The sequence below is a fragment of the Hordeum vulgare genome, chromosome 7H (assembly GCF_904849725.1).
Source record: "Hordeum vulgare subsp. vulgare chromosome 7H, MorexV3_pseudomolecules_assembly, whole genome shotgun sequence".
NCBI classification, from domain to species: Eukaryota; Viridiplantae; Streptophyta; class Magnoliopsida; order Poales; family Poaceae; genus Hordeum; species Hordeum vulgare.
In genome coordinates, this window is record NC_058524.1 from 2871491 (window position 1) to 2890314 (window position 18824).

Below are 18824 nucleotides of genomic sequence, written 5' to 3' on the forward strand. Positions count from 1 at the left end.
CTCCAAATAGTCCCAAACACCCCACTTTAGTCCCTAAAAATCCCTCCTGTTTGTTTCATATGGGAGTTTTTGGACTTTTTTTAGTCCCTACATCAAAAGGTCACTGGAAACAAACACCCCCTACATCGTACTATACAACCAGCTACTGGGTCACACGGAATTTATGTTCGTAGGAATACATGCTTGTCTGTTAGACGCCCATGTCACACTTCGGGCGATGGCATAACTGCTCTTAGACGTTAGGCAGACATCATTAACCACGCGTGCTCATTAGTGGCTCACATTGTAGATCTTGTCCAAATCGTGCCATGTGGATAAACAGAGGGAGAATAGGATATGGCTTCTGCAGAAACGGGCTTTTCTTTAGCTTTGCAGAAACGTAGTTCAACAGGTTAGCCCGACTATACTATACCCGATCCGTTATTCTTGTTTTCTTTGTCTATGAGCGAATGTGCCCACCGTCAACAGATTTACGGATTTGTAGGATTCCGTTGATGTTGGCCAAGGAACAGATCTTGTGGTTTCAAACGAGAAAAAAGACAGTTGCTCGCTGATTTCAGGAAAAGGAGAGCTGCCACAGAAGAGAATACGAGTGTTGAAAGGGTAATCGCACTGGAAACAACACTAACACAATTTGCTGAGAGTCGTGATGGGCTGCAACCTGTAAGGGGAGCTCGGTGGAATTGATGGGTGTTTTAATTTACCTTTGTTGTGTAGTTAAACGCATGTCGGCTATCCAGTCCAGTCATGATTTGTTGACATTGAGTGGATGTGGTGCAGGCACAATGCGTTATATTAATGTCGGTCCTGCTGCTTGGTGTATTTTCATTTGTTTTGCAGGGTATCTCGTAATTAGAGTTCACGTAATTGTGTACCGCTCTATTACGACTTGCTATAATACCTAACCCTTGATGATGAAGTTGGTGGGTTAAGAGGTAAGATCAAGAGCATGCAACACTTACTAGCAGCTACATGAAAATGAAATACCTATGAAAAACAACAGCAGTCCCTTCGCAGAGGGTATAAGCTTCAGAGTTTGTGCATGAACCTCATGCCCATCCCCAGTAGGTTTAGGAGCCCCGGGATGGAAATGTTCTTCAGCCATATTTCATCATGGCCATGAACACATGCTTGTGAACTACGGCGAGACTGGGAGAAATAGAGAAGGAGCACATAGAAGAATGATTGCAAGCTACTCCCTACGTAAATTAATATAAGAACATTTAGATCATTAAAGTAGTGATCTAAACGCTCTTATATTAGTGTACAAAGAGAGTAGAAAATTACAAAGACTGTGGGTAGTAGCTCATTGGGACTGACATGTCATGGACGCTAGCCTCACTTCAATGCGCGAGTCTGACTTGTTAGCAGGAGCGGTCAGTCGTAATACGCAGACTATACCACTTAGTATACGAGGTATATAAAACATTATACCGGCTCGTTGTATTAGAGTTGCAAACGATGTGGATATCAACCTCGCGTCGCTGCATGTCCACTCACGATTCATCGAGCAGCTGCCCAACTACATAGGACCGATTATAGCACGCACGGTGAAATTGGCCCATGCATATTGTGGCTGCCTGACTAGCTGACGTTTGGTTCCAGATCAGACGGACAAGGATGTCAAAGCACTGAGAAGGTGGCATGCAAGGATGTCAAAGCGCTCACAAGGCTCATAGGTCGCGAAATTTTACTATTTACTACTCCCTCTATTTTTGAATATAAGACTTTTCAGATTTTAATATGGACTATACATGGATGTATATGCATATATTTTAGAGTGATAGTTCATTCATTTTGCTATGTATATTGTGTGTATTAATTTTTTGAAAAGGTCTTATATTTAAAAACAGAGAAAGTGTAAATTATTGGATTGTTGCGTAACAAGGAAGGCGAGGAATGTATGCAGAGAATAGAACATAAAAACACACTTTATTCAATTGCACAATTCAGCAGAATTATAAAATGGAAACAAATTGAGGAAGCTAGCAGCATCTCTTTGGGATGGTGAGGTGACCAGCCATGTGCCACCCTTCTCCTCCGTCAGGGTACATGTAGGGGCACGCTGGCCTGAAGGGGGTGCTGCCCTTGGCAGCGAGCATGTTCCACTGCTCGTTGGGGTCGTTCGTGGCGAACTTTGTCCATGTTGGAGTGGAGTACTCGTATCGGCTATGCGTGATCCGATGGAACTCCTGGATGTCCTTGTTCTTGGTGATGTCGTCAGTGTCGCGGAGGTCAACGGAAAGGATGTCACCGTAGGGCCTGACGGAGTGGAGGAAGACGGGCATGGAGATGGGCTCATTGGAGACGGCGGCGAGGTCGGAGGCAAAGACGATGCTCCTCATGTCGGGGCTGAAAATGGGGTGGTTCACGTGTCCTGCAAGGGTCGCCGAGCTCTGCACCACCCGCACCACCACAGTGGGGTTGCTGACCTTCACTAGGTACACAGCGAAGTATCCGGCGTCGAGGAAAGCCTTCTCCGGCGCGCTGGCTGGCATCTCCCGCGTGGAAGAGAAGACGATCCAGTCACCCTTGGGTGACCAACTACAATGGGTGTCGGTCCATGGTCCATTGGTGAGCCGCTTCACTGTGCCCTCACCAAACTCCCCCTCCTCTGCGTCCTCCATGATGTAGAGGTTCTTGTGGAACTTCTCTTTGCCGCCATCCCTTGTCGATCGAAACACAAACTTGTCTCCCTGTGCGTTGCTCGATGGGAAGGCATTGTTAAAGTTCCCGGCGGTGAGGCGCTGCACCTTTCGGCCAGCGGATGGCCCAGACGCATTGGAGATGGCGTAGATCTCTAGCGGCTTGCTGGCAGAGAAGGACGGCCCCACGCAGACGTACAATGTGTCCTTGTCGGGGTTTTGGTTCCACGCCGTCGAGAAGACGCTGTTGGGACCCCGCTTCTGCAATTTTTTCCTTGTGTGAGATTTCTATTAATTCTTTCTACTTCTCGAGGGACAATGCATGGTAGATAGATACCTCGTAGACGACGCGTAAGCCTTGGGTGTCGGCAAGCCAGACGGCCTTGAACTCGTTATCGACGAAGGCAAGCTTGGAGCCATCCTTGGAAATGGTTGGGAACACACCTGTCACTCTGAACAACCCCACATCTATGTGAGGGGAGTGTATCTTGTCGAAGCTCTTCGTAGGGGCAGCAACATTATTCTGCATACATATCATGCCCACAATTAAGTAATCTTAATCAGGAGTCATTTAAACACATTATTATTTGTCAAAGCTTGTGATAATTTCATCTTGTATGTGCATACATATGTATAATTATGATGAATGAGATAAGGCAAAAGGTCATGAATACGTGTTTAATCCTATATACCTAAAGAGTTGATCCCCACTACTTTATTTCTTTCAGCATACGCATTTGCCACCTCACCACACATGCCACCTCACATCCATGTATTTCTCTCACCATGTATGGGAAATGCTATTTATATTCTTTATTGCCACACACACATCCCAACTCGCCACATTTTTCACCTTAGCATTCCCCTCATATTTTCCCCATACGATAAATGGCATAGGGATTGCCTACGTCTCAGTCGACTGAGACTTCACCAAGTCTCAGTCAAGTAATATAGCATGCGAAAAGAAAAAAAACTGGGAATTTTTTTTATTTGCACGAATCTTGATGCAAAATCAACGGACTACAATATCGACTGAGACTTCTCTCAGTCGACTGATTTTTAGCAAAGCCGAATGGCATATGTGTGGCACGAATCAACATGGTCTAAATGCCCCACCCTCATCCATCTTGGCACGTCATACATATGTCATCATGGGAATCTGTTCGGTTGTTTGGACTTCAAAATATTTTATCTCTTAAACAATTTTTTTGATTAAAAGTCCGTTTCATCAATAAGTCTCTCGACGAGATCTTTAAAACTAGATTCCATATTTATATGTTTTAATGACTTCTTTTAGGGCCAAAAGTTGCCATGATATTTACACTGAAATTGCTATAGAGTTTACACTAAAGTTGTCATGATATGATTTGTCTATTTTTTTTCTTCTAGATTTAAAGCTACCGTTTTCTTTTCTACTACTTTTCACAGAATATTTAATTAATTGACCATGTCAGTTTTTAGGAATTAACCATGGCAAATTGAATTCATGCATCATGGTAATTTTCAGTAATTCATCATGGCAAATTTTGTTTATAGATCATGGCAATTTTAGTATTTTTGACCATGGCAATTCTAGTTTTTTGACCATCGAAATTATTTTTTGTATGAACCATGGTAAATTTGAGTGCATGTATCATCGCAAATTTAACCAATTCATCGTTGCAATTTTGGTTTATGGTTCATGGAATTTGAGTCACTAACCTTGCATTTTTAAAGTACTTACGCACAGTTTTGTTTTTAATAATGTACCTGGTCAAAATTATTTCATGGATCATGACAGCTTTATGTGACACATTTAGTTTCTTAACTCCCAATTTTTATAATATATAAAAAATTACTTTAATTGTCGAAGGAAAAGTAGTTGAAACATATCATGACAAATTAAGTGTAAACACCTTGGCAATTTATGTGCAATAAGTATTTCAAATTTTAACCAAAACAATAAAATTCGTCGAAACATATTGATATGAGATCTAGTTTTAAAGATCTCATCTCGACATATTTAATGGTCAAAATAATTTTTTAATCAGAATTTTCATTTAAGAGATAAAATATTTTAAAAACAGGAACCCCAATAGATTTTCGCTGATATCTTCATGGGGCGTTCCCTCAATGCCCCCCCCCCCCCCCCCCCGCCCGCCCGCCGCACTCCGGTGAATATCAGGGTCCTATTTTTTGAGGGTGATCCCACTACTTATATTCTTCCATCATGCATATGCATGAGAAATACTAACAACTAATTATATCAAAAACATTAAAACATATGTATTTTTATTTTCTATTTGTGTATCCAAATATCAGACGACTAAGTCTCATGAATATATATTAATCGCAACAAATTTTCATAGCAACGCCCGGGGTATCATTTATTTATCCATCTTAGCTATATTTCCAACCGTTTCCACATATAAAATCACTTAAGAATCGACATAAAAACTAGAACTTGTTTCACTGAAGTTCCATGGTTAAGAGAGTGCAATTTTAGTTGGTTGAGATTTATATCAGGCAAATGAGAATTAGCAAAAGAGAAGACATACCCCAATGAGGAGATCATCAGTTCTGACCCGATGGTAGCCGATGCGGCTTCCGCCGTCGACTACGAAAGGGTTGTAGTGGTCGGCTTTCGGCCTGATTTTCTGGCTGATCTGCACGGGCGGCTCCGGTGACGCGACGTCGAAGATCTCGATGTGCCGGTACTCTGCATCCTCACGTGGCGTGGTCATGGCGGCCTGCATAGACTTCTGGCGGATGGTGGCCACGGCCACCCTGGTCTCGCTGATGGCCGCCGGAGTCATGGCGTCGATGCTCACCGGCGTCACCTGGACAGTCTTCTTGGTGGCGATGTCGTACCGGAAGACGGCCCAGTTCGTCGGGGACTCCCCAGTCCCTCGGTGGAAGAAGATGACGTTGTCGCTGCCCCACGTTGGCCACCCGCCGTCCCTGATGAGGATCTTGCGCCCCAGTCCGCCCTGCGCCGCTTTGTCCACGTTCATTATGACGATGTCGGTGTTGAGGCGCTCGATCTCGCCGGTCCACCTGTTCCCTCGGAAGTTGGCCACCGCCACCATCTTCCCGGACGGCGACACGGCCGGGCTCACATCGTACTGACCTGGCGGGGTGAGGCGCTCGGTCTTGCCGTCGCCGAGGTTGGTCCTGTACACCACGGTCCACGGCGTACGGCGTCTTGTCACCGGCTCCTTGGTGGAGACGTACACGAGCGAGTGGCCGACGGCCCGAGCGCCCACCTTGAAGCCGCCGGCGATGCAGCCGCTGTCCTCCAGCCGCGAACCCCCGAAGGTGTCGGCGCCGTAGACGTCGCCCAGGCTCAGCACCTTCACCGCACCACCTTCGCCGCTGGGGCGCACAAGGGCCACATGCAGCGTCTCGAGCCCGTTGTCCCTCTCGGAGACGAAGACGAGGCCGGCGATGCGGCCCTTCTCGGCGTCGTCCGGCGTGGCGCCGCACTCGGCGGCGAGACCGGGGTTCTTCTTGCCCAGGAACGCGAGGAGATCCTTGAGCGCGGGCGCTGGGATGGCCCGGCCGTTCTGGTTGTAGGAGACGCCGTCGGTGAGGTGCAGCTCGTCCTCCCGAGAGGACGGCGGCGGGTTGGCCGGGCAGGAGTAGATGTCCAGCGGCACCGGCGGGCGGTAGGTCCCGAAGAAGGCGATGCTGCCACGGCCGCTGTCGTCGCCCCCCATGGCTGGCGGGCGTGCGATAGATTGAGCAATAAGTTGTTCTCTGTATCGGTTCCTCTAGCTCTGCTCTGAGTTTGTTTGCTCAGATTGGATGCTTTATTTATAATAAGTGCGGCATTTGTGTGCTCGAGCTCCTCCAATAATCTTGCATTAGAAAATTCTGAAAACTGGATTTTGGAGGGTCAACAAATTCTACATGTTCAATATGTTCCTAAATTTTCACGATGAAAAACATTAACACCGGAGGTAAAAAAAGAAGAAGGCAAAATTGATAATTTTTCATTTGATTTGATATTTTACATCTAGATGTGAAATAAGTATCTTACATCTAAATCCATCACCGTTAGATATGTTTGTCGCTTGTTTTTTCGTGCCCTTTGATTCGTGTCGCTGACCATGTTGAGGATCGTACGTTCCGTTCCTTTGACGTCCCGCGTAGGTAGCCTTTTGTTTTTTTTTCCTTCCTTGTGTGTTGTGTGGCCCGTTGTCCTTGCGTTCGGGCTTGGGCCTGTTTTGCCTTTTGCTTTTTTCACTGGGCTTTTTTCACTGAACTGCTGCGAGACATCTAGGCAATACGTAACGTCTTTATGATTTTTCTATTCTTGACTCTCTCCCTCTCACGTGGACTTGCATCAATCTTTGTGTTTCATCAAATAAATAATTTTTTTGTGTTAGATGTGAAATAGTTATCTCACATCTACTCCGTCCGTTCCTAAATATAAGACCTTTTAGAGTTTTCATTCGACGACCACATACGGAGCAAAATGAGTGAATTTACATTATAAAATATATGTCTATGTACATCCGTATGTAGTTTGTAGTGTAATCTCTAAAAGGTCTTATATTTAGGAACGGATGGAGTAAGTTATTGACCGTTTTATCTATTGATGGAGCCGCAACTGCGATTCACATCGTTCTATAGCGCGCTTCGTCATGGTCATTGTTTTGAACCGTTATCATTTATTTTCCCTATCAACCCGTTATTTAGCCGCCGTGAGGATGGGCTCTGCTTGTTTTCTGCTTTTTTTGTTCGTTTTTTCAATGGCTTGCGAGATTCGAAAGTCTACCGGCTAACCCATGTAAACCAAGACCGCTCATCGATTTTCCTCTAACTCTGTGTTGTCACTCTCTTACATCTTCCGTTCTCTTTCCTTCATTATCAACCTTTTTGTTCTTTGTAGATTTCTTTCCTTTCACTATTAGCTCTGTCTGTTTTTCTTTTTGTGTCCGTTTTTATTTTATCTTATTTCTTTCTTTCTTTTTCATTTTGTCTTTTTTCCCTTTTCTCAAATTTGTGAATATTTTTATGAAAACACCTTCTAAATTCATAAATGATTTTTCATATGAAGTGATGTCTCATCTAAGTTTGCCACCATTCTATTTAGTGTCTATAATTTTCATTCAAGCGCTCGATCCCTCGCCTCCCTGGTCACTATTCGTTTGTCGCACATCTTTTTGTTGGCCATTTTGGCTTCACTATTGTCGATCCATTTATCATGACGTGTTGGCAGCCCGTTTCGGTGCGTTATTTCTTGGCCGAGTCATCCGAATGTCTAGTTTATCGGGTTGTTCGTGCCGGACGCACTCTTTTTTAGGCCCATCTTTCGTTTGGCATGTTTGTTTTTTCCTGGACCATTTCCATGGCCCTTTTTTGTTGTTCATTACTAGTCTGTGTTATAGAATTGCAAGCGACATGTCTTCGCTTGTTGTCGCTTCTATATCACGTCCATTTTGTTGTTGCCTGCTCATTTTCTTGCTGCATTTCCTTTTGATTGTTTAATATAGACGACACGAGGAGGATGTGCATGTCAACTAGGGGGTTTGCTCGTCCTTGTTTGTTTGTAAACAAGTTCGGCCTTTTTTCTCACCTCAGTTGCAAGCCCATTGTTTGATTTGTAAGTGTGGTTCTCCGGGCAGATGCTCCTAAGTAGATGAGTGGTGAATATGGTGTCAGTGTGGGCCTCCTAACAACAACAAACATGTAAGCATAGTGATGCCAGTGTGTTAACTGTCAAGACGGGCAAGCATTCATGACTATGAACAACAAACCAACAAGTACATCATGCGCTTACACTCGGTCTCTCCATGATTAGGACACACAACTAACAACAACGCACACAAACATAAAAAAAATACGACTTTAGAGCATCTCCAATAGCCTTTGTATATTGGATTGCTAAAAACTTGTTATAACAAGAGGACAGAGAAAGGCTTACAAAGCCAATATTTTTTTTTTTGCTTTGATAGCCTTTGTATATGAGATTGATATATTTGCATAAAACACATAATGACATAAGTGGACAGTTTGTTATAAACACATTGCAAACTAGCTTACATACATGTATATGTATACTACGACAACTCGCGTCCACGTATACATGCACATCGGTCCGAATTCGAGTCTACTCATTTCCTACGAGAATCAGATTGAGAGTCTTCTCTCTATTCTTATAAATATGATTTCAGTGTGGGTCGACTAAGGGGCTGTTTGGTTTCCAGCTTAAGGTTGCCACATCTAACCTTAGTCACGCCATAATACTTTAGGCATGTGTTTGGTTCATTGCCACACCTGTGGCTTGCCACTCTTTTATAGGTATATGGTCCACATGTCATAGACTTAATTTTTTGCCAAATCTTGTCACACTTGTGGTGTTCATTTTGTTAGCCACACTTTTTGTGGCAGCTACACTTTGCCTAAGGTTAATTGTAGCAAAGTTAGTCATGAACCAAACATGTCCTAAACAACAACAAACATGCGTGTATCTAGTGAGTGCAGACTATAATGGCGTCAGTGTGTGAACGGGCAAGACGCGCAAGCATTCATGACCATGAAGAGCAAACAAACATGCATGCATCTCAGTGAGCGTACATAATAATAGTGGGGTACGCCCATGGTAACGACTCATCCTAGGAGTTTGGGTACCCGAATCCGAACCGAACTGAACCGAATTATCCGAATTATTCGGGTATCGGGTAAGGGTTCGGTTCTCATTTCTTAACTATTCAGTTTTTGGGTTAGGGTTAGGTTCTAGTCTGTAGAACCCAAAATACTCATACTATCCAAATTATTCATATTGTCTAAAATTTTCATGCTATTATTACACTAACTTGTTACCCATACTAACTAAAATACACATATTATCAAAAATACCCATACTATCCGAGTTATTCATATCAAAAGTTGATGTATGCTTCGAATATTTTGGGTATTTTAAGTACCCGAATTAACCGAACCGAATTTTGGATAATTTGGATTCAGGTTTTTTTTAACAAAGATAATTTTGGTTTTCATTTTCGAATACCCGAATTAGCCATAAACCAAACTATCCAAACCGAAATAACCAAAATATCCGAACGCCCAGGTTAAGTGACGACAACCACGGTGAGCACGATGACGTGATGGTAGCCATCGATCTGCACGCCCACGCATGTGCTACCCTCCGTCGAGCTGGGGGCAGTTGGTAGCTGTGCCAGTACTCCGTTGGTCCTGCCCTGACACGTAAAAGGCTATCAAAGCAGCTGGTGCATGTTCGTCGACACGAAGTTAACTCCTTAAGTGCATGTGCAGCTGCTGGTGCATGTACCGAGTATTAATCAGTTGTTTGACAAGTCTCTCTGGGTGGCCAGTTAAGGTATTGAGTAAGCCAGCCCCTCCCTCAACCACCTTCTTCAACTCCAACTGTGGTTGCAAGGGCTCCTTGATACTCCAGTAGATTGGATCTAACCAGTGGAATATGTATAGTACGTGACACGTCTCATTATCATCCAAATTCATAAGAAGAGACGACTCCTTCCCTTCCGGTTTACAGGGCTTATTATATATCAACAAAATAGTTTCTCCATTTTACAAGTCTAGATTTTTTACTCCCACTCAAATGTTAAGATTTTATGGCGCATTAAATGGTTCCATGCATTAGTCAGTGAGTTTTTTCTTAAGCCTTGAGGAAAACAAACCCATTAATTGGGTACTTCAGAAAACCACATAAATTATTCCACCACTCGCCATCTACCTTGGTTGGTGAGATTTTTTCATGATGCTCTTTGTTACTCCTCATAGAGTAGATTCCTTTAGGCTGGTCATAGTGAAGAGTATCATATAGTAGTATCATGCATATGATAATACTGTATGATATTATCTTCATAATCAGTGGCGGAGACACCGCCGAGCGACCCTGGGCACTTGTCCAGGCTCGCTGGCTGGCACCGCCCACGGATTAATAAAGGACTAAACCATGTTCGGCATCTTGCTTTACACAGGTAAAAAATAATTTAGGCCTTCGTTTCTTAGGTTCACAGCCTAACTGAACTCCAGTCTGCAGTCCAGGCAGAAACAACTTCCGTAACACGAGTTCACGTGGTGAGGACATACGTACAATCGACGAATGGATCGCTCAACATCCCTATCTCTTTGTTTCTCACAGGTGGCGAGCGCAGGGACTGGCGGCTAGAACCCTAGATGGCGAGACGCATTGCCGGCATGGAGCGGATGCCAAGTGCCCAGGCAATCTACTCGTCCCTCAAGGCGTCAACCCCTCCTTTCTCTCAATCGGATGCGGCAGCTCCTTCAATAAGAAAACTAAGAATCCTCCGCCGAAATTAAGGTTAGGGAATAGGGATCCCTCATCTCTTAATAATCTGTCTGAGCCAAGTATTCATGCAATATTTCTTTGAGATCAGCTGCCAAATTCTGTCTATGATCTTTAGAGCCAATATCTCTGTAATATATGTGCGTTTTTCGTTCAGAACTAATGATATCTCTATGAATTTGCACGTGTGTTAGCTAATCCCTTGATTGAATTGTCTTTCCAATCAAAAACTGTACTAGGGGCCGGCAGGGCTGGATTCTATTTTCACTTGTAGAATAAAGGGCCTTTTGTCCCGGTTCATAAGGACCTTCTGCCCGGTTTTGGGACCGGGACAAAAAGGTCGTTACTAATGCCCTTTGCTTTTAGTCCCGGTTCTTAGACGAACCGGGACAGGTGGGCCTCCATGTGGCCGCTGCGGCCAGGCCAGACAGGGGGGCCTTTAGTCCCGGTTGATGACACCAACCGGGACCAAAAGGCATCCACGCGTCAGCACCTTGCTGGAGCTGAGTTTTTTTTAAAGGGGCTGGTTTAGGGGTTAATTTAGGTTGTTATTAGCTAGCTAATAGAGAAAAGTGTCCTCTCTTATATATCTCCGTGCTTGGTCATCCGTCGTGCTTTGTCGAACATATTTACAAAATGTAGACACGAGTTACATGCACATATATGCATCTTTTTTACACTATATCATTTTATATCATTTTCGTCGAATGGCAATAGTATTCTAATCGATCATCTAACAACTCATCATCAACTTAATCATATACCAAGTTATCATATGATACACATAAAATAAAACAGAGAAACATTATAATATATATATATATATCATCATATGCATCATGCATCCTAATTAATCGACCATGTCAAGTAATAATATAAACTAGAATAACTTGTCTCTCATAAGACCTAGTCCTCGCTCTTAGATATAATGTCATAAAATAGAAGACCTATGGCTCCATGATGAATCCCAGAGATCCAACGGTCTTCAGCTTGTGGCTTGCGAACCTTCTTTATTTCTCTCCATGCTTCAATTTGGAGTCTTTTTGATCTTGATTTGAAGTTAATCAAGTATTGAGCATAGAACTCAGCCCTCAGCGGGCTTCTAATTCTCATTTGACATTCTGGGTCCATTAACGGAGGCACTACATCATGTGGCAGTTGCTGTTGAAGAAACATAATAATAACCTAGTTAGCAATGTAATCAACACCATTTATGCAATAGTCGAGCGTACTTAATTAGGAAACTCTTACCAAGACATTTCGGCGAATGTCATCTGGACTCAACCTATGCACTAGTGGCATGTAAAATGAATAATTTTGGCCAATTCCAAAATGATACGGGAAGGTATCCCTAGAAGCCAGAACAATAGCAACAAGAAAGTGGAGAAGATCATCCTTCTCCTCCCAAGTTAGATGTGATCCATACGTGTAGTGTGTCGTGTCAATTAATTTTCGTAATTCAGTCGAAGCAACGAAATAAGCTGTAAATTATAATTTAACAAATTTAGTATATAGATGAACACCAACTATTTCTAAATATAAATGCAAATTACTTCACATGGAGGTAAAATAGGAAGCATATCATCGACAACCACACAAATTTTGTAATAATTTAATGTTTCAAAAATATTAGAAATTTTGTAATTGTCCACAAGATGTGGGCATTATATAAACCATTCAAAACGACCACATGTGCTACGATCATTCAAAGGACAATTTGGGTTGTTGTTGTTGTTTGTACAATATGTAACATGATATAATTATAACTATGGCCCAATAACTAGGAACCTGCAACGTGTGGCCAAAGTTTTCATATACGATGAACACCACATGACATGTAAATTGCGAGAGGAAAACAGGTTGACTACACCAACTATTTATAAATATAAATGCAAATTACTTGACAAATATGGTTGAGAAACTCACATGGAGGTAAAACAGGAAGCATATCATCGACAACCACCCAAATGTCGATGTTGTCTGGCATATTATCTTCAAGACGAAGATCGAATGTGATTTCCATTCCCTTCTGAAATCCTTATGCCTTGCAAAGATCTTTCCACTTTGGGCATCCAAATTCTGTCTGAAAAACTGAATTAAATACTTGGATAACAAATGTGTGACCATGTATAGTTCTTAGCTTAGCGCTCCTCGTCTCAATTCTCTCGTGGTCTTCGAAACCGAGCCTCTCCAACACATACCTTCTTGCATGACAAGGGAGGTACATATCGCGGTTCTCGTCAAACTTCATGCTGAAGAACCTATCGTCTCGCAGGTGAGGCATGTCGCACATATCCCGAGTGATGGGGTTATAGTCCTAGGGTAGGGTCATAGGCCTGCCCTGTAGGTCCTACCCAAGGACTACCCCTCGCAAAGGACTAGACCCTTAGTCAGTTCCGACTGAATTAAGGAGTCCCTGTCATCCAGTCGGTAACGTACCCTCGATCATCCAGTCGGAGACTAGCATTCGGAGCATAACAAGCTAACCGACTGGATACCACTCGGTACATCGTAACCCCCTGGAGGGAAACGGTCGTACGTTTCCAGGTGCATTTATTAGCATTTAGGACGTGCGTTACCTGTAACGTACACATTCAATCGCCATTATTCCACCCCTGTACCGGAACCGTTGTGGAGGGCAGCGCACTCTATATAAGCCACCCTCCTCCGCTGGTAAAGGGGTTAGCAACTCATTGTATTCCCTATTCCACTCGACAACAAGCTCCCTGAGCACTGAGACGTAGGGCTATTACCTCCACCGCAGAGGGGCCTGAACTCATACATCCTCGCCGTAGCTAGGACTCTGCCCATCCTTTTCGTACCCTAGACATCTACTGTCAGGCTTATACCCACGACAGTTGGCGCCCACCGTGGGGCAGGCGTCTAAGCGACTTCCGGCGAGTTTGCGACTACTTCCTTTCGTCATGTCGTCCGGTGGAGGTTCGAGCATGGGTCACCAGATCTTCTTCGGCGCTCTCTCCTTCATCGTCGATGATTCGGCGTGGCTTCGGGATGCTCCTCTCGACGTCGAGGCGCTTCCCCGTCGTGGGGCTACGCACTTCCGTGCCGGTGCCCGCGGCATTCTTCTTCTCCAACAGTCGACTCCGGTGTCGACCCGCACCGTCGTCACGCGCCGCAGCAAGCGGTCTCGCCGTCCGCGGCTCCAGCGTTGGGTGCAACACGCCCAGGCGCGCCAGAACGCATCTTCACAAGTGGCAGTTCTAGAGTCTGTTGTGGTTGCCCCGCTGTCCCAGCACTCGGACTCGGTTTCGACTGAGTTTCCTTTCGAGTATGCGGGTCGCAGGCTCGCAGCAGAAGTATACATGGCCAACTCCCATGAAGATCCCCGTCAAGCTAGCCGAAGCGAGCGCGAGGTCGGCGAAACGCCCGGCGCGCGCCGTCCACCTTGCCGTTCTGCCAGTCGGCACACTCGGCGGAGCAACGTAGAGTTGTTCCGCACACCCCTCCTCAACTTGGCTGCGGCTGCCAAGATAGCCGATTCCCTCCAGCCGACTGATTCAGAGGCAGGAAGAGGGATCGAGCAGATCCGAGCCCTGTTGCACACGGCGCAGCAGCAGAATTCGGCGGTCTCCTAGTCGCACAACAGGATCCATAACAGTTCCATTCATGCGAATACGCATCGGTCAGTTCATAGCCCTGGTTCCCATCAGCGCCGCAGGGGAGGCAGCCGTTCCACGAATCACGAAGATCGCTGCCGCTCACGCACCCCTCCGCGGGGTGGACCCTATGGGTCCCGACATCATGATGATCGGCGTTTAGTCGGCGACACTTACGACCCTAGACCCGACGCAAGAGGGCGTATCGCCCAGCGAAGAGTCGACAGGGGCCGAGCCCACCGTGATGGTCACGATATGGACCGTCCAAGTGGAAGCAGGACCATCGTGTCTGGTCCCGAGTGTTTTAGTCGAGCCATCCGCTCGGCTGACATCCCGCCCAACTTCCGATTGGCGGCGGGAATCAGTAAGTTTACAGGAGAGTCCAAGCCAGAAACATGGCTAGACGACTACCGAGTGGCAGTCCAGATCGGAGGAGGGGACGACCATGTCGCCATGAAGCACCTCCCTCTGATGCTCGACGGCTCGGCGCGAGCGTGGCTGAATCAGTTATCCCCCTCGAGCATCTACAGTTGGACAGATCTGGCCCGAGTGTTCATCAAGACCTTCGAAGGGACGTGCAAGCGTCCTGCGGGCCTCGTGGAGCTCCAGCATTGCATCTAGAAACCGAATGAGCCCGTGCGCGACTTCATCCAGCGTTGGACAACTCTCTACCACACGGTGGAGAACGTCATCGAGCATCAAGCAGTCTGCGCCTTCAAGGCAGGCGTGCGGTACAGAGAGCTGTACCTGAAGTTCGGTCGAACATGTGACATCTCCATGAGCAAGATGATGGAGATAGCAGCTCGCTACGCAAATGGCGAAGAAGAAGACCGCATCCGAAGCGGCAAGCACAAGACAGTCGGCGACGGAGATGGAAGGAACACTCGGAAGCAAAAGCAAAAAGCTTCATCCACTCCGCAGGAAGAAGCTGCAGTCGTGACCAATGCCAAGTTCAAGGGCAAAGGGAAGGCGCAGTTTACCCCCAAGAAGAAGCCGTTCAATAATCCCATCCTGGACCAACCATGCCCGGTTCATACGAAGATGGACGAAGAGGGCAACCCCATATATCCGAAGCATACCACTCGGCAGTGCCGCCTCCTGATCCATGGGTTCGGCGAAGGGCAACCGAGTGAGAAGGTCAATGAACAAGATGAGGAGGATAAGGAGGATCCGTTCCCCCAAGTCCATGCGACACTCATGATTTTTGCTGACGTCGAAAGCAAGAGTCGACTGAAGCTGGTGAACAGGGAGGTCAACATGGCCACTCCAACCAACCCCAAGTTCCTTAAATGGTCTCAGACTGCGATCACCTTTGACCAGTCGGATCATCCAGCGCATGTTCCCACCCCAGGAAGACAAGCTCTGGTCGTCGACCCAGTGGTGGAAGGAGTCCGACTGCGCAAAGTCCTCATGGACGGCGGCAGCGGTTTGAACATCATGTACGCCGACACTCTCAAGGGGATGGGCATTCCGATGTCCAAACTCAGCGAGAGCAGTATGCAGTTCCATGGAGTCGTCCCTGGACGGAAGGCCAAGTCACTCGGCCAGATCGCGTTGGACGTTGTTTTCGGCTCCGACAAGAACTTTCGCAAGGAAAAGCTCACATTTGAGTTGGTGGATTTCCAGAGCGCTTACCACGCAATCCTGGGCCGCCCGGCGTATGTGAGTTTCATGGCTCGTCCATGCTACGTATACTTGAAGCTGAAGATGCCAGGCCCAAAAGGCGTGATCACCATCATAGGCAATCGGCAGCGAGCCGAAGAATGCTTGCAGCAAGGATCAAGAATCGCCGACCAGCAGATGGCCGTCCTCGAGCTCGACGAGTACAAGAAAACAGTCGACCCCGTCGACATGATGCGCTCGAAGAAGCCAGCTTCAGAATCCGCATTCCAGTCGGTAGGAGAGACGAAGAAGGTCAGCATCCACCCGACGGACGACACTGCTGCCCCGACGAACATCTCCACCACCCTCGATCCTAAATAGGAAGCCGAGCTCACCCAATTCCTCCGTGAGAACTGGGACATCTTCGCATGGAAACCCTCTGACATGCCAGGTGTACCCAGGGAGTTGGCTAAGCACCGACGGCATGTGGACCCCGTCGCTTGGCCCGTCCGAGAGCGCTTGCGCTGGTCCGCCGCGCACAAGAGGAAAGCAATCGGGGAGGAGGTGGCCAAGCTGCTGGCAGCCAACTTCATTCGCGAGGTTCACCACTCCGAGTGGCTCGCCAATGTTGTCATGGTGCCCAAGAAGGACAAGTCGCTCCGAATGTGCATCGACTTCAAGCACCTCAATAAGGCCTGCCCGAAGGACCATTTTCCGCTCCCCCGCATAGATCAAATTGTCGATTCGACTACGGGGTGCAAGCATTTGTCATTTCTTGATGCCTACTCGGGCTATCATCAGATCCGTCTGTATGGTCCCGATGAATTAAAGACAGCCTTTATCACCCCATTCGGGTGCTTCTGCTACATCACTATGCCATTTGGTTTGAAGAATGCAGGAGCTACCTTTATGCGCATGATCCAAAATTGCCTTCTCGACCAGATCGGTCGGAATGTGGAGGCATATATGGATGATATCGTAGTCAAGTCACGCAAAGGTTCCGACCTGCTGACTGACTTAGCAGAAACATTCGCCAACCTTCGTAGGTACGATATCAAGCTCAACCCCGCCAAATGTTCATTCGGCGTTCCCAGCGGAAAGTTACTCAGTTTCTTTGTTTCCGAACGAGGGATCGATGTCAACCCCGAAAAGATCGGGACCATCGTTCGAATGGAGAGGCCGGTCAGAATACACGACGTTCAACGGCTCACAGGTTGCCTAGCGGCTTTGAGCAGGTTCATCAGTCGACTCGGCGAGAAAGCACTTCCTCTGTACCGACTCATGAAGAAATCAGATACTTTCGAGTGGACAGATGAAGCCCAAGTCGCATTCGACGACCTCAAAGTCCTACTTTCCACCTAGCCGGTTCTTACTGCTCCGCTCAGTAAAGAACCCCTTCTTCTGTACATCGCGGCTACAAATCAAGTCGTCGATACTGTTCTTACAGTCGAACGAGAAGAAGAAGGCAAAGCATACAAAGTTCAGCGACCAGTGTACTACGTCTCCGAGGTCCTGACTCCTTACAAGCAGAGGTATCCCCACTATCAAAAACTTATCTACGGGATTTACATGACTGCAAAGAAGGTGGCTCATTATTTCCAAGACCACTCGGTGTCTGTCGTTTCTGATGCTCCGTTGTCGGAAATTCTCCACAATCGAGACGCTTCAGGCCGAGTGGCGAAGTGGGCAATGGAGATGCTGTACTGCGATATCAAGTTCGAGGCCAAGAAAGCTATTAAGTCTCAAGCCCTGGCTGACTTCATAGCAGAATGGGTAGAACAACAGCAACCGACTCACATCTACTCGGCCCATTGGACAATGTTCTTTGATGGATCCAAGATGTTGAATGGCTCCGGCGCTGGCGTTGTGATCATATCGCCAAAGGGCGACAAACTCAAGTACGTGCTGCAGATACACTTCGATTCCTCCAACAACGAGGCGGAGTATGAAGCTCTCCTCTACGGATTGCGCATGGCCATCTCACTCGGCGTCCGTCGCCTGATGGTCTATTGCGATTCGGATTTGGTGGTCAATCAAGTGATGAAAGAGTGGGATGTCAGGAACCCCACCATGACCACATACTGCAATGCAGTGAGGAAGCTCGAGAAAAAGTGTTGGAGCATATATCTCCATATGTGGTTTTGGTACTTGATGACAATTCCTATGGACTAATGGTTGCCTTAAGTTACATTTATAGGATTTGTCCATAGGCACTTCTTGAAGTCCATCAGTTGGGTTCAAGGAGTTTATATGATGACCAAGATGGTATTCAAGGTATTATCCAAAGAATGGTCATAGAGACACATGGTTGATCAAGATCTCAGACAAAGAGTAAATCAAGATGATCAACACACAAAGCGTACAAGATGTACCGAGAGGGATCAAGTGATCCCATGGTATGGATTTGTCCATAGGCACTTCTTGAAGTCCATCAGTTGGGTTCAAGGAGTTTATATGATGACCAAGATGGTATTCAAGGTATTATCCAAAGAATGGTCATAGAGACACATGGTTGATCAAGATCTTAGACAAAGAGTAAATCAAGATGATCAACACACAAAGCGTACAAGATGTACCGAGAGGGATCAAGTGATCCCATGGTATGGTAAGCATTGTCCATTACGTGTTTGTGTACTAACCCATGGTCTTCGTGAGAGTTCTATGTGGGGGTTAGGTGTG

At 46.2% G+C, this 18824-nt stretch overlaps 1 protein-coding gene across 1 annotated transcript; it reads right to left on the bottom strand.

Moving 5' to 3' along the window:
• Positions 1-1913: 1913 nt before the first annotated feature.
• LOC123412702 lies at positions 1914-6433 on the bottom strand. The gene is made up of 3 exons (XM_045105642.1): positions 5183-6433; positions 2983-3168; positions 1914-2906 (listed from the first exon to the last, which is right to left on the bottom strand). The coding sequence occupies exons 1-3, from the start codon at positions 6341-6343 to the stop codon at positions 1986-1988; spliced, it is 2268 nt and encodes a 755-aa protein (XP_044961577.1). The 5' UTR covers positions 6344-6433; the 3' UTR covers positions 1914-1985.
• Between the last annotated feature and the right edge of the window lie 12391 nt (positions 6434-18824).